Source organism: Oncorhynchus clarkii, chromosome 20, assembly GCF_045791955.1.
Source record: "Oncorhynchus clarkii lewisi isolate Uvic-CL-2024 chromosome 20, UVic_Ocla_1.0, whole genome shotgun sequence".
Classification (NCBI taxonomy): Eukaryota; Metazoa; Chordata; class Actinopteri; order Salmoniformes; family Salmonidae; genus Oncorhynchus; species Oncorhynchus clarkii.
The window spans coordinates 32,553,470-32,580,754 of record NC_092166.1 but is presented as its reverse complement, the minus strand read 5'-3'; the positions used below and the strand labels follow the sequence as shown (position 1 = coordinate 32,580,754).

At 41.5% G+C, this 27,285-nt stretch overlaps 1 protein-coding gene across 5 annotated transcripts; it reads right to left on the bottom strand.

Annotated features, from left to right (window-relative positions):
• Positions 1-274: 274 nt before the first annotated feature.
• LOC139376243 (uncharacterized) lies at positions 275-27,154 on the bottom strand. 5 transcript variants are annotated; one of them, XM_071118562.1, is made up of 35 exons: positions 27,082-27,154; positions 21,626-21,683; positions 21,295-21,324; positions 17,619-17,705; positions 17,386-17,445; positions 17,212-17,283; positions 16,977-17,042; positions 16,796-16,891; positions 16,598-16,669; positions 16,071-16,139; positions 15,900-15,974; positions 15,351-15,419; positions 15,167-15,238; positions 14,958-15,014; positions 14,799-14,870; positions 14,494-14,562; positions 14,339-14,410; positions 14,185-14,253; positions 13,994-14,068; positions 13,688-13,759; positions 13,522-13,590; positions 13,373-13,441; positions 5,968-6,015; positions 5,788-5,877; positions 5,625-5,693; positions 5,468-5,539; positions 5,307-5,366; positions 4,500-4,574; positions 4,254-4,313; positions 4,061-4,123; positions 3,896-3,973; positions 3,755-3,794; positions 3,582-3,633; positions 3,051-3,465; positions 275-2,921 (listed from the first exon to the last, which is right to left on the bottom strand). In XM_071118562.1, the coding sequence occupies exons 2-35, from the start codon at positions 21,674-21,676 to the stop codon at positions 1,188-1,190; spliced, it is 4,299 nt and encodes a 1,432-aa protein (XP_070974663.1). In that variant the 5' UTR covers positions 21,677-21,683; positions 27,082-27,154; the 3' UTR covers positions 275-1,187. The 5 variants fall into 5 exon arrangements, with proteins under 5 accessions (XP_070974663.1, XP_070974664.1, XP_070974665.1 ...); XM_071118563.1 differs by having other exon boundaries at positions 21,626-21,704; positions 27,082-27,150; XM_071118564.1 differs by lacking the exons at positions 21,295-21,324; positions 21,626-21,683; positions 27,082-27,154 and adding an exon at positions 18,531-19,001.
• Between the last annotated feature and the right edge of the window lie 131 nt (positions 27,155-27,285).

Genomic DNA, 27,285 nt, shown 5'->3' with positions numbered 1-27,285 from the left:
CTACGCAAATTATGATGGCGCACAATTCAAATTCAGAATAACGGTACAGCTGTTTACAGCCTACTTCACTTTGGAAAAGGTGCCGCAATACATGTCATGTTGATATGATTTTCAGTTTTCTTCCATATGACTGGTTTCACGTTCTTCTCCAGGGATCATAACGATGAATGATCTAAAACAATTGCTATGTGTATTTGCAATCCCTTTCTCCAAACGGGTTACTCACTTATATAGCTCTTATCAATGTATGTATATATATATAAAAATAAAGTAGATGCTTTTCCCACTTGAAACCGGCAGGTTCGTTCCAACCTTATTCATAATTTCCTTTGCATAAAGGTGGTGGAATTATGAGGGAATTAAGGCAAAATCAGAATATGGAGGATCTATAAACACACCTCTGCCACACCTCCATTTTATTAGATCTCCACCCCGAACAAATAGCGGGTGAATAGCATGCTTTTCTCTTGCTTAAGTTTAGGTCAGAATACGCATAGAGAGAAAAGTGCATAAAAAAAAGTAATTACGTTCCATTTATGTGTGCTTATTTCAGGTCAGAATCGGCCCAATGAGCAGCAGCCATTGCTCTATAAAGTGCTTTGAGTCAGTGCGACTCTTCCTATGGAGTTGACATCTGTATGAATTGCTACCAGCTTTTGGACAGCGATTTGTTCATATAATGTTGGTTAACCGAGAACTAAAGTCCCCAGCATTTGGTCAGGTGCTCGATTAAATTCTAGGTCCATACATGAGATGCTAGAATGAGGAGCGGAACAAGGAGCTCCACCCTATTTGAAAGTTATGGCCGAATGTCCACTTCACTTCCGAAATTCTAAACATGCTAACACCTGCGAAATTGTGACTTGTCCAAATAACCAGTGACAAAAAAAACCAAAACCGGAACTTCTGCTGCTTGTTATTCCATACATCCCATCCCTTCCAGACAATTGTTGATGTATGTCTGTCCACGAGAAATTAATTTTCATACAACAATCTTTACAGTTTAAAAAATCTCTTTGTCATGAAAAATATGTATAAAAAGGCACATTTGAGTTCCATTGCTCTATCAAATATTTAAAACACAATGACTGTCTTTGTCTCAATTTGTCTCCAAGTAAATAATATAAAACCAAACACTAGGTTAATCCTCTTTAGAATACTTCTTTAAGTACTCAGTTAATAATGCATCAGATGTAAAATTGGCAGATGTCTTTGGAGCGTGGATGAGCGCCTTGGCGGAGAGGCTTCTGCTCAGCATCACCATCTCCCCTTTTCCTTTCAACATCACCCTCCTTCCTGTCCCTTTTACTCTGATGAACCTCCTCATCTTCATTTCTGATGCCTCCCTCCCTACCACTTTCAAATTTTCTTTGCATTTTCTCAATCTTACTCCCACGCTTTTCCTCAGCTCTTTCCCTCTTACACCCCAACTCCCTGTCTTTGTTTTCCCTCCTGGACATTCTCTCCATCACTCCTTCCTCCTTAGAGGTCCCTTTAGCTGTCCCTCTCTCAACCCCACTCGTTCTTTTCACCTCAGATTCCTCTTTTGTCTTCCCCCTCTCTGAGTCTCCCTTTAAGTCAACACTGTGCTTATCTTGACTTCCCCTATCCATCTCAGCTCTCCAGTTCCTAACCCCCCTCTCTACCCCACCCCTTTCAGTCTTACTCGTTCTCTCCATCTCACCCGTTTCAGTTATGCTCCCACACTTCAGATCTTTACTGCGTCTTCTCCCTGGAGCAATCGCTGGTATTTCATCTCTACTGCCTCTCTCCCTTGGGCTCCTCTTCGGGATTTGCTCATTGTCAGTCTTGCTGCTATGTCTGCTTGCGTTTCCTCTTTCTGAAGTTTCCCTCACCCTCATCTTAGTCTCCCATCCAGCTACTTTTTGTTCCTTCAATCTTTCACTCTTCCCCCTTTCAGACTCTACATTTTCATTTGAAATCCCTTTGTTTGTATCAGCCAGCTCATTTTTCTTGCCTCTACCTCTTTGTTTTTCAGTCTCTCTTGCCTTTTCTTCACCCTCCTCATTCGTACTGCCTCTATCATTTCCTTTCTCTTTTTTGCCCTCAACATTTCCTTTTTCATTGGTGTTTCTACTCTCCATTCCTTTATCTTTCTTTTTCCCTTTCTCTGACCCTTTTTTATTCTGAACGCTGCTAGTATCACCTTTCACACTACCACTAGTGTCTCCCCTCTCAGTCATCCGCTCTTTCTCCATCTCCACTTTCTCAGTCTCACCCAACTCGATTGTTTTACTTTTAGGTCTCGCCTTCTTTCCCTCCTCTTTATTACTATCCTTCTTTGTACTATTCTTCTCCTCCTTCATTTCCCTTTCCTCACTCTTAGCTGCCTCCTCCTTGCTTTTATTCCATTTCTGTTCCTCCTGGACCTTCTTGTCCAACTTCTCCTCTAACTGGTCCAGCTCTTGCTCCAGCTGAGCGAGTTTAACTGGGTCTGACTCCAGGTCATCATCCACTTCCACCTCCACTTCCTCCTCCTCCTCGTACTCTTCCAGCTCGATCCCATCCATGGTTTTCTGCAGCTGGGTTTTCACCTTGTTCAGCTCCAGTAGCCCGTCCTGCAGGTCCTTGCACATCTCTCGGATCTCGGAGGCGAACTTTGTCTTGGCGCCCTTGCGCAGCTCATGGGAATCCTTGGCGAGGAAGAAGACGTCAAGTGCGAGGAAGAGAGCGGACATGACGCCCGTGGTAACGCTGATGGCCTTAACTGCTTTGGCGGCCCCCCCTGCCACGCCTAGAACCTGCACGGTGCTGATGAGCTTGTCTGTGTTGATCATCAGTTTCTTTCCGGCCCGCCCCCCCTCCTTCATCACGTGCTTAATGTTGTGGTTCAGAGCCTTCTTGGTTGCACTCTCAGTGTACTTTTCAAAGTTCCCCTCTTGCAGAGCTTCCATACCTTCCTGCAGACACACAGAGAGAAAGGACACGTGAGGGACAGAGGGGGAGGAGTGTGTATGTGTATACAGGATGTGAATATGCATGCGTGTGCCCGTTAGTGAGTAAGCGAGAGAGAAAGAACAGTAACCCACCTGTACAAACTCCATACACTCCCTGATGTCCTTGATCTCCTCCTGGTAGCCCTGAATCATCTTCTCCACTTTCTTACAGTCCATGTTGGAGTGCACTGTATCAGTGATGTTGGCCGTTGCCGAGGCGATGCTTCCAGCGGTCGCCACGGAGATGCCTACAGCGGTGACGATGATGGAGGCTCCGAAGGTGAAGGGGGCAAGGATGAGGCCGGTGATGGTGGCCACACTGCCACACACGCTGGCCACGCCACCCCCTACAGCGGCCGTCACCGTCCTCTTGTGGAACTGGTCGGCAGCGTCAGCCTGGGCCAGCAGCTCCAGGATACGGCCCTGCAGTGACGCTCCCCGCTGGTTGAAGAGACGCACAAACAGCCGAGCCGCCATGAACACACGGTCAGCCACCTGCTCCACCGCCCTGAGGGAGGGAAAGAGGGAGGGACAGAGGCGTTTTAAAATGAACTTTCCATGTCAACAGAAGATGGACAATAACGTTTTGAACTTGAACGTAAGGCACAGAGATGAATGACTCACATATCTGCTTCATCCTCTTGGAAATGGGATGTTTCATTCCATTGCTCCCAACCTGGTAACCCACAACACAAGAGTCGTCACACTTCAACACATTCATTCACCAGCACATAAATATTCCCTCAGCCACTTAAATGCACGCAGACATACAGAAATAGTTTTAGGTGGAAACACACCTTCGACTGATCTCCACCAGTCCAACAGGCCGTCACTCTCCTGAAAAAGAAACAACAATGAGAAAACATGTCAGAGTCATCTCCAAATCAGAGAGTGTGAATGAGTGACAGATACCGAGAGACAGACAGACACACAGATACCTCTTCAGACTCCAAAAGGTTGACTCCATCAGTGGGGTATGCTGCCATTTCCACAGGCTGGATCTCCACTGTGTTCTCCTGGAACAGACAGACACACATCAGACCACTGGACACAGGCAACATATAAAGCACCAGTGTGCATGATACACATGTTCTATAGCTGACCTGCAGTGGGGCCAGCCCTTGCAGCTCCACAGCCTCCTCAATGATAGGCTCCTTATCAGAGTCCTGAGGGAGAAATCAGAAAACCACAGCAAGTATTTTACTACTACTGTATTACAAACTATTTTACATAGAGGGGCATTAAGTGATGGACTGAGTTGGAGGGGTTGAGGAATGTAAGAAGAAATAGCAATACCCGAGCAGCAGTACGTTTTGGAATCGTCGGGAGAGTTCTTTTCACTTGGAATGACACAACCTGAGAAGCAAATTTGATTTAATATTCAACATGAAAATAACAAAATCATTCATAGTACATAACAAAAGTATGGCCTCAAAACCAACTGGGACCAGACAAGTAATTGTATTGAGTAGCGACGTGAGTGAAATCTCTGAAATCTTAGGTCAATCATGGGTCGATTCACCTAAATAACTGATCACTCACCCATCTCTTCTTCTTGATTGTTCTCCGGCGCTTCAGCTGACTACCTCTCACAGGTGGCTCTGTGTCCATACTGTCCTAATAGAGAGAGAAAGATAGGACGTGTAAACATGACATGTTGTGTCCATTGTTTTCTGTTCTGGGTGTAAACTGCATAGTAACATGTATCAGTTGTGTACATTGTTTTCTGTTCTGGGTGTAAACTGCATAGTAACATGTATCAGTTGTGTACATTGTTTTCTGTTCTGGGTGTAAACTGCATAGTAACATGTATCAGTTGTGTACATTGTTTTCTGTTCTGGGTGTAAACTGCATAGTAACATGTATCAGTTGTGTACATTGTTTTCTGTTCTGGGTGTAAACTGCATAGTAACATGTATCAGTTGTGTACATTGTTTTCTGTTCTGGGTGTAATCTGCATAGTAACATGTATCAGTTGTGTACATTGTTTTCTGTTCTGGGTGTAAACTGCATAGTAACATGTATCAGTTGTGTACATTGTTTTCTGTTCTGGGTGTAAACTGCATAGTAACATGTATCAGTTGTGTACATTGTTTTCTGTTCTGGGTGTAAACTGCATAGTAACATGTATCAGTTGTGTACATTGTTTTCTGTTCTGGGTGTAAACTGCATAGTAACATGTATCAGTTGTGTACATTGTTTTCTGTTCTGGGTGTAAACTGCATAGTAACATGTATCAGTTGTGTACATTGTTTTCTGTTCTGGGTGTAAACTGCATAGTAACATGTATCAGTTGGCTACAGTTGCTAATGCTACATGCTAATGCTCATGTTACATGACTGTCATTACCTGTTGCTCTAAAGGCTTTGGAGTTCTCCTGAAGATTCCTGCAAACCCTCCTTTTTTCTCCTGTGTCAAAAATACATACTCAGTAAACATACAAGGCACATTGGTGGGTTAACAAAGTGATGATAAAGGCAAGTGTAGGTAAAATAAGGTGCAAGACTCACTTTGCTGGTGGTTGTAGTGTCGGAAAAACTACCATTGCTGGCTGAGAGTTCTCTTTGTGCAGAGAGATTTTCCTACAACAAAAATAGTCATTTTCTAAAACATAATTATATGAAATCAAATGTATTTATACGTAAATGTAAGTATACAAAATCTTACCTTAATTGTGGTGAAGTCTGAGAGGCTGTCATTGCTGGCAGAGAGTTCCCTGTACTCAGTAAGAGGGTCCTGACATATTTAGAGCACAGGGTTACTATAAACATTTGTTTGATTGTACATTGATACTGTTACAAAGAACACCAGAGAGTGACAACTTTACTACCTTATCAACAGTGAAGCGTGGGGATGGCTTTGGCGATGGTCTTGGAGACCTTTTGAAAATCCCAGTGAGTCCCAAAATCCCAGTTTTTTCCTACATCAGATACAGAGGGAGTTAATAAACTAACACTAACCGTCACTAGAAGTTCCAGACAACAGAGACAACCCTTTCAGGGTAGATTACCTTGCTTTCTGAGAGGTTGTCATTACAGTCTGTTCCCAAATCTGAATCCTGAATTCAAAACAAAAGCACATTAAGCCTTCAATGTGAATGAAGCAGCGATATCTTGAAGCAGAGACCTCTTTCTCCCCTCTCTCTTCAGGTGACATCCTGCGACTAGTGAGGTCTGGCCGCCCAACAACCTGCCCGCTCGACCCCATCCCCTCTCCAGACCATCTCTGGAGACCTTCTCACTTCCCTCATCAACTCATCCCTGACGACTGGCTGTCCCCCCTCTGACTTCAAAATGGCCAGAGTTTCCCCCTCCTCAAGAAACCAACACTCCCGACTCATCTTTCTTTTCTTTCCAAAAACACTTGTGTGCTGCCTCTGATTAACTTTCTCGTTATCTCTCTCAGAATGATCTTCTTGACCCTAACCAGTCGGGCTTCAAGACAGGTCACTTCCGAGACTCTTCTCTGTGTCAAAGAGGCACTGCCAAAGCTGACTCTCTCTCCCAATGTGTAACAACAATGCCTGCCATGGACATTTCCCAGTTGCTTTAAATGTAAAAAAAAAAAATTATAGTTTAAGAAAACGTTTAAAGCCTCAATGGATTTGATGATCCAACTTTCAAAACCAGTCCTTTTTGGTTAGCCATAGCAGTGCAGCTTTGTTTTAGATATTTTTGGGGGTTCCAGGGTCAACATGAGTATGAGAATACATTTTACTCATCAAGACACGGTATATACAAACACCAGGTTTCCCTTCCATATTGAAATCAAGAATAAATCAGATAATAAAGAAATAAACCAGCTTTCTGCTGTGCAATGTCACATCCCTATCAATGTCACATCCCTATCAATGTCACATCCCTATCAATGTCACATCCCTATCAATGTCACATCCCTATCAATGTCACATCCCTATCAATGTCACATCCCTATCAATGACGAGTAGGGTGGGGTGATTTCTTTTGTAGATTTTCTCAATTGAAAATAAATATATAAAGGTTGTTCTGGAAGTATTTTTAGGGGTTGATTATTAGGTCGCATAAACATTGAGTGCTTTCCCTCCTCAATTTTGGCTTTCAAATGTGTTTTCTAAAACAAAGTGCATTCGGAAAGTATTCAGACCCCTTCACCTTTTCCACATTTTGTTATGTTAACAGTCTTATAAAATGTATAAAATCGTTTTTTTCCCCCCTCATCAATCTACACATAATACCCCATAATGACAAAGCAGAAACAGGTTTTTAGATTTTTTTTTAGTAAATGTGTGTATATATATATATATATATAAACGTATCACATTTACTTAAGTATTCAGACCCTTTACTCAGTAGTTTGTTGAAGCACCTTTGGCAGCGATTACAGCCTTTTACAGCCTCGAGTCGTCTTCAATATGACACTACAAGCTTGTCACACCTGTATTTGGGGAGTTTCTCCCATTCTTCTCAGCAGATACTCTCAAGCTCTGTCAGGTTGGATGGGGAGCGTCGCTGCACAGCTATTTTCAGGTCTCTCCAGAGAAGTTTGATCGGGTTCAAGCCCGGCTCTGGCTGGGCCACCCAAGGACATTCAGAGACTTGTCCTGAAGCCACTCCTGCATCGTCTTGGCTGGGTGCTTAGGGTCGTTGTCCTGTTGGAAGGTGAACCTTCGCCCCCAGTCTTAGGTCCTGAGCGCGCTGGAGCAGGTTTTCATCAAGGATCTCTCTGTACTTTGCTTCATTCATCTTTCCCTTGATCTTGACTGGCCAGGTGATGAACGGTGCCTGGTCTCCTCCAGACGTGACACTTGGCATTCAGGCCAAACAATTCAATCTTGGTGCATTCATATCCCCTAAATCTGTTTTATTTGCAAATATTTCTAAAAACCTCTTCATGATGTCATTATGGGGTATTGTGGGTAGATTGAGGATCTTTTTTTTTTTCATCCATTTTAGAATATTGTTGTTAACGTAACAAAATGTGGAAAAAGTGAAGGGGTCTGAATACTTTCCGAATGCACTGTAAATAATGAGGATAGGTTGCTGCTGCTGGTCAGAGTCTGTCTGCCTTTGACTGGTGAGGGAACGGTGTTCTCAAGCCTACTGCCTGAGGTTCAGAGAAACAGGCCTTTTCTAATTATGTAGCCTACTAGAAACCAGTTGTTTCAAAGTTTGTAATACTACCAAAGTTGTCTTTGAACTCACCAAATTGAGCCCAATATGACCATTACCAATTATCACTAGTTTTGAGAAACAGTTCACACTTGAGATACACATCTCATCACCTTGCAATAGAAACGTTCTCCATTTGAAAAACATAATTTTCTATATACTTTATGTGAATTTACCATGTTAAATATGACTGTACTTAGAAGTTATTGCTTCATTTTCCTTTCAAGCGTTACTCAACTTTTTTCCCCTTCACAAACCATGGCCTCTGAGGACCGGGCCAAACCAAAAGCATAATAAAATTAGGAATTGAGTAGTACTGTGCAGTGTAAAGCCACAGAAAGTCAGTAGCTTTTGTGGGAAATCACCGCCTGGTACGGCAACTGCACCGCCCACAACCGAAGGGCTCTCCAGAGGATGGTGTGGTCTGCCCAATGCATCACCGGGGGCAAACTACCTGCCCTCCAGGACATCTACAGCACCCGATGTCACAGGAAGGCCAAGAAGATCATCAAGAACATCAACCACCCAAGCCACGGCCTGTTTACCCCGCTGCCATCCAGAGGGCGAGGTCAATAAAGGTGCCTCTGACATTGCTCAATCTAATATTTATATATTTCTTAATTCCATTCTTTTACTTTTAGATTTGTGTGTATAGTTGTGAATTGTTAGATACTAGTGCACTGTTGGAGCTAGGAACACAAGCATTTCGCTACACCCGCAATAACATTAGCTAAATATGTGTATGTGACCAATATAATTTGATTTGATGAGGAAACAATGTGCTGGACCATGTGTACACAAACATCTGCGATGCATACAAAACCGTCCCCCAGACCCACTTCGGCCAATCAGATCACGTCTCTCTGTTCCTACAAGCAGAAACTCAAGAGGGAGCCACTAACACAGAGAATAGTGAGGGCCTGGACAGAAGAGGCAGACTCAATGCTGCAGGAGTGTTTTGAGAATACTGATTGGAATATGTTCAAAGATTCATCCAACCAGAACTCATCCATCAACACTGACAAATATACATAGTCAGTCACAGGCTTCATTAGGTAATGTGTTGAGGATGTTGTACCCACAAAAACAATCCGGACATGCCCCAACAAAAATTCCTGGCCATGTCCTCAGAAGCCCCATTTATACCTGGTTCTAACATACGTCCTTTGTTCTGATCTTCTCCACATTTAGATTGTGCCCACATTTTAGGGCAAGTGTAGACGATAAAAAGACTCATTGTGATCAGATCTTTCTACCCACCTCCAGAGGTAGTCAGACACGCATTCTATTTGGATATCTTAGAAGTATAGGCAGGTCTGGACAGTGAAACTATTTAAATCCTCATTATCCCGCCCTCTAAAATCATGGACAGGTGATGCCATTGACTTAAAGCATCAATGTCTTAAAATAAATATTATTTTGAAAGAATATCTGTCAAACAATTGGCATATAGGCAGGGACCAGTATATTTGGTCACAATAATGACACTGTGGACAGATAAAATACATATTGTACTGACGTGTAAATGCGATGTGCACTATCAGAATGTGGATAAAATGAGGACAAAGGCAGCATGTTAGCACCAGGTATAAATGAGGCTAGTGTGTTCGCTGATCAGACCTCTACAACCTGTCCTTGTCCCAGGCTATAGTCCCCACTTGCTTCAAGGATACCCTCATCATTCCAGCGACCAAGAAAACCAAGGACACATTGTAGGGCAGCATCCAAAGTGACTCTTCTTATCAACTGTATGCAATCATTTCCTGTGTTGTCTTAGGAATTCAGCATTCTCTGTATTATCTCTCCCAACCCTCCGTTGTGTCACCTCTGAGATACAGACATTACATCATGTAGGTCTGATATCTGATTGGAGATGAACTTTACAGTAATTCTATTGGTCAACAACTCCGTTTTTGAATCTAAATAACTTAGATGCTTATAAAATGTTCCTTTTTTTAAAATCCTGAACTGCTGTGGTGAGACTCACTATTTTTTCTCTCTTCCCCCCTTGGACTTTTGGGGCATGGCCGTTCAGGTTATGATTTCTCTCTCTCTCTGACCATGCTTAGAATAATGCCTAGTAATGCTTGTTAATGTCTTGTAACTTAAGCTACAATACACTTGTATTTAGAATTCTGTTCTCAGACGTTTCTTCATTGCGTATTGCTGTAACTCAACCATTGTCTCTTGCATATTGCTAATCTTTATGCAGTCAGATAAACATTTGAATGGGCCAATTACTTATTATTACGAGTCGCATGTGATGTATGTCATATACTGTATATTCAAATATCAAATATTACCGCCCACTACAGTAAATGGTGGCCCAGGAGTCAGATAAACATTTTAATAGTATAATTGCGTAGTCATATTACGAGTCGATTGTGAGGTATTTATAATATCATATAGACACGTGAAATATTACTGCCCACTACAACATGCCCAAATGACTGTCGCCCCGTCGCACTCACCCCTGTCACCATGAAGTGCTTTGAGACGCTGGTCATTGCCCACATCAATGCCAACCACACTGGATCCACTCCAATTTCCCTACCGCTCCAACAGAGCCACGGAAGATGACATTTCCATCGCCATTCACACAACCCTAACACATCTGGACAAGAGGAACACCTCTGTGAGAATGCTGTTCATTGACTACAGTTCAGCATTTGACACTATTGTTCCGTCCAAACTCAGAGCTCTGGTTCTGGACACCATCCTCTGCAACTGGATCCTCTACTCCCTGACAGGCAGACCACAGGCTGTGAGGATCGGCAACAACATATTCTTCACACTGACTCTTAACACAGGGGCCCCCCAGTGGTGTGTCCTCAGCCCTTGTTTTTACACGACACCAACTCCATCATCAAGTTTTCTGACGACACCACCGTTGTAGACCTGATAACCAAAAACCATGAGTCAGTCTATAGGGAGGAGGTAGGTGAACTGGCATTGTGGTGCCAGGACAACAACCTCTCCCTCAATGTCAGCAAAACAAAGGAGTTGAAGCAGAGGAGGGGGAACACGCCCCGATCCACATCAACGGGACTGCAGTAGAGAGAGTAAGCAGTTTAAGATCCTCTGCGTTCACATCACCGAGGACTTGACATGGATCAACAACACCACCACACTTGTCAAGAGGGTGCGAGAAACGTGTCTACTTCCTAAGGAGGCTGAATAAATTTGGCATGCCACCCCGGGTCCTCCCAAATAGTACCGCTGCACCATCGAGAGCGTCCTGACCGGTTGCATCATGGCCTGGTACTCCATCCACGACCGCAAGGCCCTACCGCAAGGCCCTGTTGAAGACGGCCCAGTACATCACTGGGACTGTGCTCCCATCCATCCAGGACATCTACTTGAAATGGTGCCTGAGGAAGTCCCGCAGCCATGAGCTGTTCACTCGAGCAGACGGTATCGGAGCATGAGGTCTGGTACCAACAGGCTCAGAAACTGTTTCTATCTACAAGCCATCAGACTGTTGAATACTTCAAAATGACTGATCACCTGTACTGACTCTCCGCACACAAGCACTCACTCACGCACACATATACATTCATGCTACACACACACATCACAACTGCTGCTACCAGACTCTTATTTACTATTGCTAATATTGCACAATTTAAACACTTGCCCCCCAATCCCCCCGTTCCCTGATACATGTGTAAATATTGTACTATAAATTGTGCATCCCTGTATTATACATATGCTAAAATGTTTATTATGATCTACTGAACCATTTACTTCATGTTCATAATCGTACGTTTTATTATTTTTTATTGTTGTAGCCTTGTCGAGAAGGAACCTGCAAGTACCATGTGTATCCTATTTGGGGAGTTTCTCCCATTCTTCTCTGCAGAGCTCCCGAGTGGGAGTCCCACTGCATCTCAGTGCTACAGGCGTCACTACAGACCTGATTCAATTCCAAATTAAGGCTAAATAAATCAATAAAATATCTCTCAAGCTCTGTCAGGTTGGATGGGGAGTGTTGCTGCACAGCTAGGGTAGGGTTCAAGTCCGGGCTCTGGCTGGGTCACTCAAGGGCATTCAGAGACTTGTCCCGAAGCCACTCCTGCTTTGTCTTGGCTGTGTGCTTAAAGTCGTTGTCCTGTTGGAAGGTGAACCTTCGCCACCAGTCTGAGGTCCTGAGAGCTCTGGAGCAGGTTTCTATCAAGGATCTCTCTGTACTTTGCACCATTCATCTTTGCCTCGATACTGACTAGTCTTCCAGTCCCTGCCACTGAAAAACATCCCCACGGCAAGATTTTGCCACCACCATGCTTCACTGTAGGGATGCTGCCAGGTTTCCTCCAGACGTGACGCTTGGCATTCAGGCCAAAAAGTTAAATCTTGTTTCATCAAACCAGAGAATCTTGTTTTTCATGGTCTGAGATACCTTTTTGTATTTTTGGTAAACTCGAAGCGGGCTGTCATGTGCCTTTTACTGAGGAGTGGCTTCCGTCTGGATACTCTACCGTAAAGGCGTGATTGGTGGAGTGCTGCAGAGATGGTTGACCTTCTGGAAGGTTCTCCCATCTCCACATAGGAACTCTGTAGCTCTGTCTGAGTGACCATCGGGTTCTTGGTCACCTCCCTGACCAAGGTCCTTCTCCCCCGATTGCTCAGTTTGGCCGGGTGACCAGCTCTAGGAAGCGTCTTGGTGGTTCCAAAATTGATCAATTTTTAAGAATGATGGAGGCTACTGTGTTCTTGAGGACCTTCAATGCTGCAGAAATGTTTTGGTAATCTTCCCCAAATCTGTGCCTCGACACAATCCTGTCTCGGGGCTCTACGGATAATTCCTTCGACCTCATGGCTTGGTTTTTGCTCTGACATGCACTGTCAACTGTGGGACCTTATATAGACAGGTGTGTGCCTTTCCAAATCATGTCCAGTCATTTGAATTTACCACAGGTGGACTCCAATCAAGTTGTAGAAACATCTCAAGGATGATCAATGGAAACAGGATGCACCTGAGCTCAATTTTGAGTCTCATAGCAAAGGGTCTGAATACTTATGTAAATAAGGTATTTCTGTTTTTTATTTTGAATACATTTGCAAAAATGTCAAACGCCTGTTTTCGCTTTGTCATTACGGGGTATTGTGTGTAAATTGATGACGATTAATTTTTAAAGAATCTATTTTAGAATAAGGCTGTAACGTAACAAAATGTGGAAAAGGGGAAGGGGTCTGAATACTTTCCTGAATGCACTGTATATACCATAGAGACTGAATAGAAATGATTCTTAGGACTAACATGTTTACCTCTTCTGGTTGCGAGGCTTCAGCTGTTTTAGGAGCCTTTTTGAACATTCCACTAAATATACCTTTACCCTGAAACACACAGACGCAGTTTAGAAAGAGCAACTGAAATCATGTCACCTGGAGATCAAGCTAGCGGAGTTCAGTCTCACCTTAGGGTTGCTGTTGTCAAAGAGACTGTCATTACTGGCTGAGAGCTCACTGTGTAATGACCGTTTGTCCTATGAGACAATCGAGTGTTACTATGACACTCACCAAAAGTTATAAATATGACCGACTAGTCATGGTCAAATTAAGACCTAAGACCTAACCAGTTACCTCTTCTGGTTGACAGCCTTCATCGGCAGGTTTAGGTGATTTTCGGAACATTCCACTGAATTTACCTCTCTCCTGAAACACACAAGTGATAGTAGTAATATCCTGCTCCAGGTATCTGGACATCTATTCACCTCAATAGTGTTGTTGTCAGAGAGACTGTCATTACTGGCTGAGAGCTCACTTGGTAATGACCGCTTGTCCTATGAGGCAATTAAGTGTTACTAGAATAATTAACGACGGTTAATAATAATAGACTTATAAATATCATGAGTCCACGTCAAATTAAGAGCCAATATCTCTAGATACCTCTTCTTGTTGAGAGCCTTCATCGGCAGGAATAGGAGATTTCTTGAACATTACACTGAATAAACTTCCTTTCTCCTGAAATACAAAAAGACAGTTTAAATGAGATTTTGTTTGTTTTACTGTGTTGACATATAATGTTATCTGGATACATAGTGTTTGTCTGAAGATAACACTCCACCAAACCTCCTCACCGTGGTGTTGTTGGTATCAGAAAGGCTGTTGTTGCTGACTGAGAGCTCACTGCATGTTGCAAGATTGTCCTGGAACAGAACACAGTTCTGTAGTTAGAAAATGAACAAACTCTTACAGTAAGTAACTGAAGCAAACAGACATGTTTGATCTCACCTGCGCAGGTGTTTCATCTCCAGATGATTTGGGGGTCTTTTTAAGGATTCCACTGAATAGCCCCTTTTTTCCCTGATAGAAGAAGACAGTGTCATTTGAATTCCCATTTGAATAAGTGGTTTTCTCAAATTCTAAATGCAGTAACTCTGCCTCACCTTAGGGTTGCTGTTGTCAGCCAGACTGTCATTGCTGGCTGAGAGATCACCCTGTAATGACCCCTTGTCCTGAGACATGACGGGGAAGAGTTACTTAAACAACAGTGCTCCAATTTAAGATACCCCTTCTAGTTTAGTTAATTTGTTTTGTACACACATTGTTGTTTTGGACTCACAAGTGTGTTGTAATGTGAGCAGACTCCGCTTACGTAACTAGCTACCAGTAGTGTGTACGCATAGATTAAGCTGAACAAATAGAAAATGTAAGACTGGTCCAAGCCAAACACTTGACTTCGCTATATTACCTCAGGTTGAGAAGCATCAGCAGCAGGCTTGGGGGATTTTATGAACATTCCACTGAATATGCCTCCTTTCTCCTGGAACCCAATCGTTTCCAATAAACAATGGAAGCTATTTGTGAAGAACACTTCAGCAGATGTGAAGAACTGTCAAACCTTACTCACTTTACTGTTGTTTTTAGAAAGACTGTCATTGCTGCCTGAATGTTCACCGTGTAATGCCTGGTTGAGAAACAGATCAAGATATATCTGTTCAGCCAGTGAGAATGCATAATAACATTTGCTATGGGGTACATTTTCGATACAAGTCAGCATATTTACAAGTAGGTCGGAAATAATATTTTGAGTCACGTGTTGATCTCCAGAACGCTCACCTCTGCAAGTGTGCCCTCTCGAGGAGCTTTGGGGGATTTTTTGAGGATTCCACTGAAAAGTCCTCCTTTTGCCTAATGGCATCAGAACATAATCAGGTTGTCAACTCTTTCTATGATAATCTCCGTAATACTTTAGTCATAACCCTCTTACTGAGCACATGAATAGTACTCAACTCTGCCTCACCTTAGGGTTGTTGGTGTCAGAGAGACTGTCATTGCTGGCTGAGAGCTCACTGTGTAGCGACTGCTGGTCCTGTATGACAATGACAGGCAACACAAAGAGGAAATTATGTTATGCTCTGATGAAGGTGATCCATGCAGAAACGTAAGCCTATTGTTTGTTTGTCCCGGCAATTAATCTATCAGATTTATGCAAAAACTGAGTGATCATTTTTCTTTATTGTCTTGGATAGTCACCAGTTGACGTGTCCCGGGGTAAGGAATGTTTTGGGGATTTTCAAGTCCTTCAGTTGAGCACCTGATTCCCTTTTTTTGTTTAAGCTGGGCTGAAGAGAGTTTGGGTATACTTTTTTTCATCAAATTATGTTACCTGCACAGTGACAATACGTGAACAAATGAATTATTAATCTATTTGCTTGATATTAAATCAAATTTAATGGCAACATAAATTTGCCATTAAGAGTTTAAGTGTTGTGATTGCAGATTTGTCAATAGAACAGAAATCTTATACATCATATTTACAACAGGTAAATAGTATACCGTATTACTTTACCTCTTCTGTTTGAGGTGGTTCTTCCACAGGTTTGGTAGACTTCTTGAACATTCCACTGAAGATGCCTCCCTTCTCCTGAAACACACAGAGGGACCGTTTACACAGAACACCACCATGAAGTTATCAGCGGGATCAAATTAGCTTGAGTTTAACTTCCTTAAACCAGCTTACTTTGATGTTGTTGTTGTCAGAGAGACTGTTGTTGCTGGCTAAAAGCTCACTGTGAACTGAGAGATTGTCCTGGAACAGAAAATGTTTATTCCAGTACAAAAAAAGATTAGTGCACAATTGGGCATCTACATATGCTACACACGTGTGTAGGTGTCCCTTCTCCAGCAGTTTTTTTTTTTTTTTGGGGGGGGGGTTCTTTGGATTCCACTGAACAACACCCCCCCCCCTTCTCCAGAACAATAAAGGAGATACATGAATACAGTTAGACTTATTTGCATATTTCAGGATGAGAAAATAACCAGGCTTGAATCTTTTTTGTTTGTTTGTATCATCCTATCATGATACATACAGGAGTGCTTTCAGCTGTCTGTTCTTGTTTGTCATTGGGATCACTACTTACTGTACTGACCTAGGACCAATGAAAACAATGACACCTTGTAAGCGCTTCCAAATCATAGTTGTAGTAGAGCACCCAAACAGCAAAGTTAACAACAGATAAACAAGAGTAGAAAATAAGAAAATGTTACCGTCAGTGAAGGAGAAGAGAGTTTGTCTTTAGTTGCTTTCTGGAACATTCCTCTCATCAGTCCTCCTTTGTCCTGAAAGAGTGATACTTATTGAAAACCGCCCACTATTTAATAACAAACTTTGTCTCTCATTGTCTCTCTAATGCAATCGCATATGTTTAGTAGTCTATAGATATCGCTCTCCTCTCCCACACACACTTGTTTGGCCTGACTCAGCCCCTTCTTGGTGTTCTCAGAGGTCTGCTCCTTTTCTGGGGTGGGCTCTTCAGGCGTCTCATTATCTGACATGTAGCTCTGAGAGAGAAGAGAAACTATAAGATCAATCATAAGGAAAACATAGGTGATTGGTGTGCCAACTAACTGACAGGTGTCCACTCACTGTAAAGGTAGGGGTTGGCTCTTTTTGTAATTTCTGAAACATTCCACCAAGGCCCCCAAATTTGTCCTAAAAAAAATATCCATGATAAAGAGAGTGAAGCATTTGTAATTCAACCTTTATTTATACAGAATATTCTAATTGAGATCAAATGTATTTTATAATAGAGACCTGTAAAAAACATGGTTTTATACTATGACACATTTCTCTTCAATGAAACCAGAAGCACCGAACATACCTGCTTGAAGTCGGTCTCATCTTCTCGGGGATCAGAGGCCTTAATCGGTGAAATGTCCATTTCTGTTGAGCCCTGATGAAGAGACAGTGGTTTGAGACTAAAGGCCTGAGAAGGTTCAAACTAAGGCAGAGGAACATGACATGTCATTGTCAAAATCTGTGTGTGTGCATGTACCTTTATGTGCTCTGCCTGTGTCCTCTTGCGACTGCCGTTTCTGGCCATAACATTTGGTTCCTGATATTACCCGCGTACCCACGCGGAAAAATATACAATTTTAATGAGATATGAAACATTGAGATTTACTGGCCATGTCTCTCTATGGAACATCTCTGCCAGTACAAGTTTATGCCAGCAGTGTGTAAGGGATGCAGTAGTGTGGTGGTTATGGTGGGAGCTGATAGGCCTACCTTTGCAGTGGGTCTAACTCTGGATGGAACCACTGGAGTTCTGGCTTGTTTCCCTCTAGTCTCTGTCTGGATCAAGTTCCTGTTGGCCTGACGGACAAAAATAGTCTGTTCTTATATTTTCAGCTGAATTGTATACCCGATCCAACTGATTTGAACACTCATAGACAAATTATTTTTCTCATCATTCCTGATGAGGAAAATCTTTGTCAGGTCAAAAACGTTATATCTTTGCTAAATGAAATATAATATATATATGAAATATAACCAGGAGGTAGACACATCCCACATAAATCAATGTCTGAATTCAAGCAGTGGCAGTCGGTGCCTTAAGATGAGGGAGGATGATTATTTTTTATATTACAGCATATTCGATGACTGTCATTCATATTCCAGTCACCCAGCTCAATGTAACATGGATATGTTTAGGCTACTTACTAGTGATGCACCATTATGACATTTTTGGCTGATACTGATATCCGATATTTTCCTTGCCAAAAAAAACGATACAAATAACTGATATAAAACACAATTGTGGCCTTTTAAGCATTCTAGTACAGTTAAATAGTTAACACACACACACACACATGGACGCAGAAGTCTAAGGCACTGCATCTAAGCGCAAGAGGCGTCACTAGAGTCTCTGGTTCGAATCCAGGCTGTATCACATCCAGCCGTGATAGGGAGTCCCATAGGGCGGCGCACAATTGGCCCAACGTCGTCCGGGTTTGGCCGGGGCAGGCCGTCATTGTAAATAAGAATTTGTTCTTAATTAAGTAAATTAACTGACTTCCTAGTTAAATAAACGTTACACACACGCACACCACACTGACCAAACAATTATTTTGAAGGCATTTACGTGTGTCCCCATTGCCAGTAAAACATAATCAAAACCTATTTATTTCACTTACTTACCGTTTCCTTGTTCATTTGTTCAGTTTCATTCTCAACCACGATTTCTATGGTATGCCGTTTGGGTCTTTGCGTGTCAAAAAATATACTATTTAACACTATTTGACTTGTCAAATAAATGTGTTGACCAATCAGGACCTGAATATGAACGTACGTCACATAATAATGTAACGCGTTCATACATTTTTACGTGGTTACTACACATTGATTACACTATCACTCGTATTTCATATGTCACGATTCATCTATACGTATGCTATGATGCTGGTAAAGTTGTCTCGCACACTTACAGTGCTGGTCATAAAAAAAAGTTAGCTAGCTCATGGATGCAAACAATGTTCTCCCCCAAAAAACATAGCAAAGCGACATAATCTGTTTCAGTAGTTATAGCTAGGTGTCATCATCTAAAATAACCCTAATTTATACGACAGTTCATATTTTATTAATGGTGGTCGGACCCATCTATGTGAGACTAGCCACAAAAAGGATTGGCCACAAGTGGGCTTTGCGGTTAGCCTTGAAAATAAAAGTATTGCATAATTCTACTATATGTATTCGTTTGCATCACTGCCAATGACATACTTTTATTTTGAAGGCAAACTGCAAATTCCACTAGTGTGCCTAATCCTTATTATGGCTTGCTTCACAACACATAACCCAGTCCGGTTGAGCCTCAACTAGCTAGATTAAGCTAGTTGGCTGCTTATAACGTAGCTTTGGGCAACAGGGTTAATTAGCTGGCTAGTTATTTTCGTGAACTGAAGTTCAATTTCAATAGGCGAACAACAAGTGGCAACCTAGCTAATACGTACTCACAAATAATCCTAAATCATTGCTAAGAATAATGAAAATGACTGCAGTTTCTGGTCATTCTCTTCATGCTGGTTGTATTGGTGCTAGCTAGGTACCAAGCTAAAGCTAGCTACCCCAGAAGTTGCGGTCGTGGCCGGTGTTTGCTGACTTTTATGTACAGCTTTGACAGTGCTTCTGTATCTTTTTTGACACACTAAGACCCAATCTGCGTTCCAAATGAAGCTATTAGCAGTGATGCTAATTACTGTGTAACTCCGGTTGGGCAACATCGGAAAAATAGCGCACCTGGTTGTGTTAACCGGTGCTCGACCAGTCTGCGAAAGCCAACATAACCCACAACAGAGAAAGGTTGATTGTCAAGGGCAATGAATTCCATTATCTTGGCTTTAATGGATTTCGCCTTTGAGTTGTCTCGCTGAAACATTGTTGCTTTTTCAAATGACAGCTTGAATTGTTGATTGCTTGATCCACACAGCAGACATTGTGGGCTAGGTTAGGAATGCTGTGTTGCACATATAGCTCAAAATGTTACGTGCAGTCATTAGGCATGTTATATAGGTATGTATGTCAGCTTTGACATGGTTTTGCACATCGGGCGTTAAGCTAGACATTGGCCGATACCGATGTTGGCGTTTTTAGCTAATATCGTCCGATTCTGATGTGCTCACCGATATATCGTACATCCCTACTACTTACTATACGATACTCGAACTTGACCTATACCCATCATGAGGTTGCTACAACCTAGCCTATGAATGAACGTTTGCAACATAGGTGCACAGGTCAAGAGAAATTTGAGTAATCAATGTGACAGACATTGTGCAAAGCGGTATTGAATGTGTCAATTTTGCCTGCATCTAGATGATCTAGGGCGTAATCATTAGTCCAACAGTAGCAAAAGATTTTCTACTGGACACATTCAGGTACGTTTATCCCCTTTCTTTCATTTTTCAACAGAATCGGAGGAATGAATACACCCTGATCACATGCAAAATCAGTTCACTTTCATAGCAGCCAGATCGTTGTATAATTCCTTCTCGCATCTATGCGCTCTCCTCAACTTTTTCCTTCGCTTGTGGAGTTCAGTGCACAAAACATCAGCTGTCTGTGACCAAGTGGAAAACCCTTTCTATGCCAAACCGTCATATGATAAACACTAAACGCTACATACAGCCTATATCGTTGTCATTGTCATTAGCTAATTTTAAGTCAACAACATAGCTAATAATAATAATAATAATAGCTAATAATAATGGGTTAATAAACCAGCTACAATCAGGCAGTACAGTGTACAGTTAGCAAGTAGTTTAGCAGTTACACTGGCGGGCTCTGGTGGCAATAAATTAATGAAACCAAAAGCTTACCTTGACTTGGAAGAGTTCCAGTGTTGGATAGCCATAGCAAGCTAGATAAATAGCATCTCTCTGTTTAGAACCGGGTTTTTGAGTAGTCTAAACTAGCTAGCTAACGTTAGCTGCATTTGATAGCTAAATAAGAGAAAGTGAGGGTGGAAAAAAATATTAAAATATTGCTTCTTTATTTTTGAAGAAATACATTTGTTCAAAACTGTTCAACTATTGTCTTTCTTTTTGAGTCAACTACTCACCACATTTTATGCACTGCAGCGCTAGCTAGCTTTAGCTTATGCTTTTAGTACTAGATCCTGTCATTGGGTGGACAACATGTCAGTTCATGCTGCAAGAGCTCTGATAGGTTGGAGGACTTAATTCAAATGTAAATATATGGAAGGGGTGAGAACCACGAGCCTCCTTGGTTTTGTATTGAAGTCAATGTACCCAGAGGAGGACAAAAACTAGCTGTCCTCCGCCTACACCATGGTGCTACCCTACAGCAGGGTTTCTCAAACAGAACAGAAGTTTCAAACATGACAATACATAACTCAGGAGGAAGGTGAGTCCTCTGTAATCTAAAGCTTTTAAATATTATAGTATACCTCCTTTGCAGGCTTCGGTGGAGGTAAAGGCTGTGGAGAGAGGGACGTAACGAGAGAGGAGATAAGAGTTAGTGTATTCAACTATGCGGTATTGACAGTAGGCCTATGTTCAGCTTAATGTTCTTTCTTGGTTTATTCATCTGAAATTGTGTTTATAGAATGATGTCTTCAGTGTTTGTTTTGTCTCGTAATGTATTCAAGTAGAGTTTTGATGTGGTGGTTTGTGTTATAGGGTCAGATAGGTTATTTTAATCTTGTTTTTTTTAAGTAGAAGTGTTTTAGAAGTGTTGTATAAGAGATAAGTTGTTTTCCTGTAGTAGTATGCTCTTACCTGTTTCTGTTGATTTCTTTTCACATCTGGCTTCAACGTGCACTGTTCCATCCTGCCTCTGGGAAACCACAGTGATATGCTTGTAAAATCGTACAGGGCAAGCAGCAAAAAGGAAAGGGATGGGAATAGGGCTTGCTTAAGACGTTCAGATCTCACAACAGACAACTAAACCAAGATCATTATCTTGTCGGTCAATCCGAAAACAGTGTCTACAAATGCTAATTTAGTTCAGAGGAAACCCACGGAGACCACTTCTTCCCTAACAGTAGCAGAAGTTTTAAAATATCAGTGACTATTGAAACTATACAAAATACAGACTGTGGCTGCACAAAGTGGTATAACGTCTCGATATGGAGACAATTCCAAGAGAGATCATGCTGTGAACCCCAATTCTGTCTCCTACTGTTTATGAAACGCAACATGTAAAGTGTTAGTCCCATGTTTCGTGATCTGAAATAAAATATTCCTTACATTTTCCATATGCACAAAAAGATTAATTCTCTCAAAACTTTGGTACACATTTGTTTATATCCCTGTTAGTGAGTATTTCTCCTTTGTCAAAATAATTCATCTACCTGACAGGTGTGGCATATCAAGAAGCTGATTAAACATACTTATCATCACAAGGGTGCACATTGTGTTGGGGACAATAAAAGGACACTCTAAAATGTGCAGTTTTGTGCCACAGATGTCTCAAGTTTTGAGGGAAAGTACAATTGGCATGCTGACTGCAGGAATGTCCACCAGAGCTGTTGTCAGATAATGGAATGTTAATTTCTCTACCATAAGCCACCTCCAACGTCATTTTAGAGGATTTGGCAGTATATCCAACTGGCCTCACAAGCTCAGACCATGTGTAACCACGCCAGCCTAGGACCTCCACATCCGGCTTCTTCACCTGCGGGATTGTCTGAAGAAAAACTAGTTCTGATTGTCTGGGCCTGGCTCCCTAGTGGGTGTGGGTGGGCCTGGCTCCTGAGTAGGTGGGCCTATGACCCCCCCATGACTGTGCCCCTGCCCAGTCATGTGACATCCATAAATTAGGGCCTAATTAATTTGTTTCCATTGACTGATTTCCTTCTATGAACTGTAACTCAGTAAAATCTTTGAAATTGTTACATGTTGCATTTATATTTTTGTTCAGTGTGTCTATATATACAGTATCAGCCATTTGTTAATTGAAATGCATTCCTGGTGACTACCTCATGAAGCTGGTTGAGAGAATGCCAAGAGTGTGCAAAGCTGTCATCAAGGCAATGGGTGGCTACTTTGAATAATCTCAAATATAAAATATATTTGTATTTGGTTTAACACTTTTTTGATTACTACATGATTCCACATGTGTTATTTCAAAGTTTTGATGTCTTCACTATTATTCTACAATGTAGAAAATAGTAAAAATAAAGTTTGTGGTCACTTAGAAATGTCCTTGTTTTCCATGAAAACATGCATGAAATTAGTTGCAAAATGAATAGGAAATATAGTCAAGACGTTGACAAGGTTATAAATAATGATTTTTAATTGAAATAATGATTGTGTCCTTCAAACTTTGCTTTAGTCAAGGAATCCTCCATTTGCAGCAATTACAGCCTTGCTGACCTTTGGCATTCTAGTTGTCAATTTGTTGAAGTAATCTGAAGAGATTTCTCCCCACGCTTCCTGAAGCACCTCCCACAAACTGGATTGGCTTGATGGGCACTTCTTACGTACCATACGGTCAAGCTGCTCCCACAACAGCTCAATAAGGTTGAGATCCGGTGACTGTGCTGGCCACCCCATCCATTATAGACAGAATACCAGCTGTCTGCTTCTTTCCTAAATAGTTATTGCATAGTTTGGAGCTGTGCTTTGGGTCATTGTCCTGTTGTAGGATAAAATTGGCTCCAATTAAGTAACGTCGACTGTATGGCATGGCATTGCAAAATGGAGTGATAGCCTTCCTTCTTCAAGAGCCCTTTTACCCTGTACAAATCTCCCACTTTACCACCACCAAAGCACCCCCAGACCATCACATTGACCCCACCATGCTTGACAAATGGCATCAAGCACTCTTCCAGCATATTTTCCTTTTTTCTGCGTCTCACAAATGTTCTCTGTGATCCAAACACCTCAAACTTAGATTTGTCTGTCAATAACACTTTTTTCCAATCTTCCTCTGTCCAGTGTATGTTCTTTTGCCAATCTTAATCTTTTATTTTTATTGGCCAGTCTGAGATATGGCTTTTTTTTTTGCAACTCTGCCTAGAAGGCCAACATTTCGGAGTAACCTCTTCACTGTTGATGTTGAGACTGGTGTTTTGCAGGTATTTAATGAAGCTGTCATGACGTTGAGGACTTGAGGCATCTGTTTCCTTAACTAGACACTCATGTACTTGTCCTCTTGCTCAGTTATGCACCAGGGCCCACCACTCCTCTTTCTATTCTGGTTAGAGCCAGTTTGCGCTGTTCTGTGAAGGGAGTAGTACACAGCGTTGTACGAGATGTTCAGTTTCTTGGCAATTTCTCGCATTAAATAGCCTTCATTTCTCAGAACAAGAATAGACTGACGAGTATCAGAAGAAAGTTCTTTGTTTCTGGCCATTTTGAGCCTGTTATCAAACCCACAAATGCTGATGCTCCAGATACTCAACCAGTCTAAAGAAGGCCAGTTGTATTGCTTCTTTAATCAGAACAACAGTTTCCAGCTGTGCTAACATTATTGCAAAAGGTTTTTCTAATGATCAATTAGCTTTTTAAAATGATAAACTTGGTTAGCTATGATTAGCTAACACAACATGCCATTGGAACACAGGATTGATGGTTGCTTGCTCTGTACGCCTATGTATCAGCCGTTTCCAGAAAAATAGTCATTTACAACATTAATAATGTCTACATTATATTTCTGATCAATTTTATGTTATTTTAATGGACAAAAAAGTTTTTAAAAAAAAATGTTTTAATGACATTTCTAAGTGACCCCAAACTTTTGAACAGTAATATATATATATATATACAGTGCCTTGCGAAAGTATTCGGCCCCCTTGAACTTTGCGACCTTTTGCCACATTTCAGGCTTCAAACATAAAGATATAAAACTTTTTTTGTGAAGAATCAACAACAAGTGGGACACAATCATGAAGTGGAACGACATTTATTGGATATTTAAAACTTTTTTAACAAATCAAAAACTGAAAAATTGGGCGTGCAAAATTATTCAGCACCCTTAAGTTAATACTTTGCTGCGATTACAGCTGTAAGTCGCTTGGGGTATGTCTCTATCAGTTTTGCACATCGAGAGACTGAAATATTTTCCCATTCCTCCTTGCAAAACAGCTCGAGCTCAGTGAGGTTGGATGGAGAGCATTTGTGAACAGCAGTTTTCAGTTCTTTCCACAGATTCTCGATTGGATTCAGGTCTGGACTTTGACTTGGCCATTCTAACACCTGGATATGTTTATTTTTGAACCATTCCATTGTAGATTTTGCTTTATGTTTTGGATCATTGTCTTTTTGGAAGACAAATCTCCGTCCCAGTCTCAGGTCTTTTGCAGACTCCATCAGGTTTTCTTCCAGAATGGTCCTGTATTTGGCTCCATCCATCTTCCCATCAATTTTAACCATCTTCCCTGTCCCTGCTGAAGAAAAGCAGGCCCAAACCATGATGCTGCCACCACCATGTTTGACAGTGGGGATGGTGTGTTCAGCTGTGTTGCTTTTATGCCAAACATAACGTTTTGCATTGTTGCCAAATAGTTCAATTTTGGTTTCATCTGACCAGAGCACCTTCTTCCACATGTTTGGTGTGTCTCCCAGGTGGCTTGTGGCAAACTTTAAACGACACTTTTTATGGATATCTTTAAGAAATGGCTTTCTTCTTGCCACTCTTCCATAAAGGCCAGATTTGTGCAATATACGACTGATTGTTGTCCTATGGACAGAGTCTCCCACCTCAGCTGTAGATCTCTGCAGTTCATCCAGAGTGATCATGGGCCTCGTGGCTGCATCTCTGATCAGTCTTCTCCTTGTATGAGCTAAAAGTTTAGAGGGACGGCCAGGTCTTGGTAGATTTGCAGTGGTCTGATACTCCTTCCATTTCAATATTATCGCTTGCACAGTGCCCCTTGGGATGTTTAAAGCTTGGGAAATCTTTTTGTATCCAAATCCGGCTTTAAACTTCTTCACAACAGTATCTCGGACCTGCCAGGTGTGTTCTTTGTTCTTCATGATGCTCTCTGCGCTTTTAACGGACCTCTGAGACTATTACAGTGCAGGTGCATTTATACGGAGACTTGATTACACACAGGTGGATTGTATTTATCATCATTAGTCATTTAGGTCAACATTGGATCATTCAGAGATCCTCACTGAACTTCTGGAGAGAGTTTGCTGCACTGAAAGTAAAGGGGCTGAATAATTTTGCACGCCCAATTTTTCAGTTTTTGATTTGTTAAAAAAGTTTGAAATATCCAATAAATGTCGTTCCACTTCATGATTGTGTCCCACTTGTTGTTGATTCTTCACAAAAAAATACAGTTTTATATCTTTATGTTTGAAGCCTGAAATGTGGCAAATGGTCGCAAAGTTCAAGGGGGCCGAATACTTTCGCAAGACACTGTGTATATATATATATATATATATATATATATATATATATATATATATATCAGTGAGAGGCAACTCCTAGAATTTCAGCATCACTCATCTTTTTCATACCAACAGCACCTGCCTGCCAGCCAGACACATCTGTATTGTGTTAAGTCATTCCAACCCACAGCAACAAGCAACACATTCTTATAATAAAACACCTTGTCAAATAGCCTAATCTTGCTTTGAAAAACAAGCCAGTCCTTTGCATAAAACTATAGAGTATTTGCAGTTGTTGAAAATATACTAAATTGTCATACTTAAATAAAAGTAAACATATCTTAATAGAAAATGACTCAAGTAGAAGTGAGTCTGCCAATATAATACAAGCCTACTTGAGTAAAAATATCTGGTTTTAAATGTACTTAAGTACATTGGTCGAAAAAATACTAAATTCTCACACTTGAGTAAAAGTTCCAAGTTAAAGTAAATGCTGTACATCACATTACTTATATTAATTAAGCAAACCAGCCAGCATGAATTCATTTTTCTTTTTTTACAGACAGACGGAGGGGCAAACTTTAACACTCAGCCATAATTTACAAACTCAGTATTTGTGTTTAATGATTCCGCCATATCAGAGGCAGTGGGGATGACAACACATTATCTTGGTCTGAGCATTCAAAATGTAACATGTAGGTTTGGGTGTCTGGGAAACGGTATTGGAGTAAAATGTATATATTTAGGAATGTAGTGGAGTAAAAGTAAACTTTGTACAAAATATAAATAGTAAAGTACAGTTACCCCAAAAAACTACTTAAGTAGTACTTTAAGGTATTTATACTTAAGTACTTTACACCACTGCACACTTGATTATTTTAGAAGTGACTTACAGACAGGAAAGGGTCCCTATCCAGTGAAGAGGGATCCCAGTCCAAAACTTGTCAAAACGCTTTCTTTGTTGTTCCTCTCTTTTGATGAGGGTGTGAGACACGAAACTCACCTTTTTGTCTTTCTTACCTCAGTGCCTTGCGGTCCCAATTCACCTGGGAATGGGTTGGGCTGGCTGCTGCAACCTGAAGTCAGGCGTAGACGTA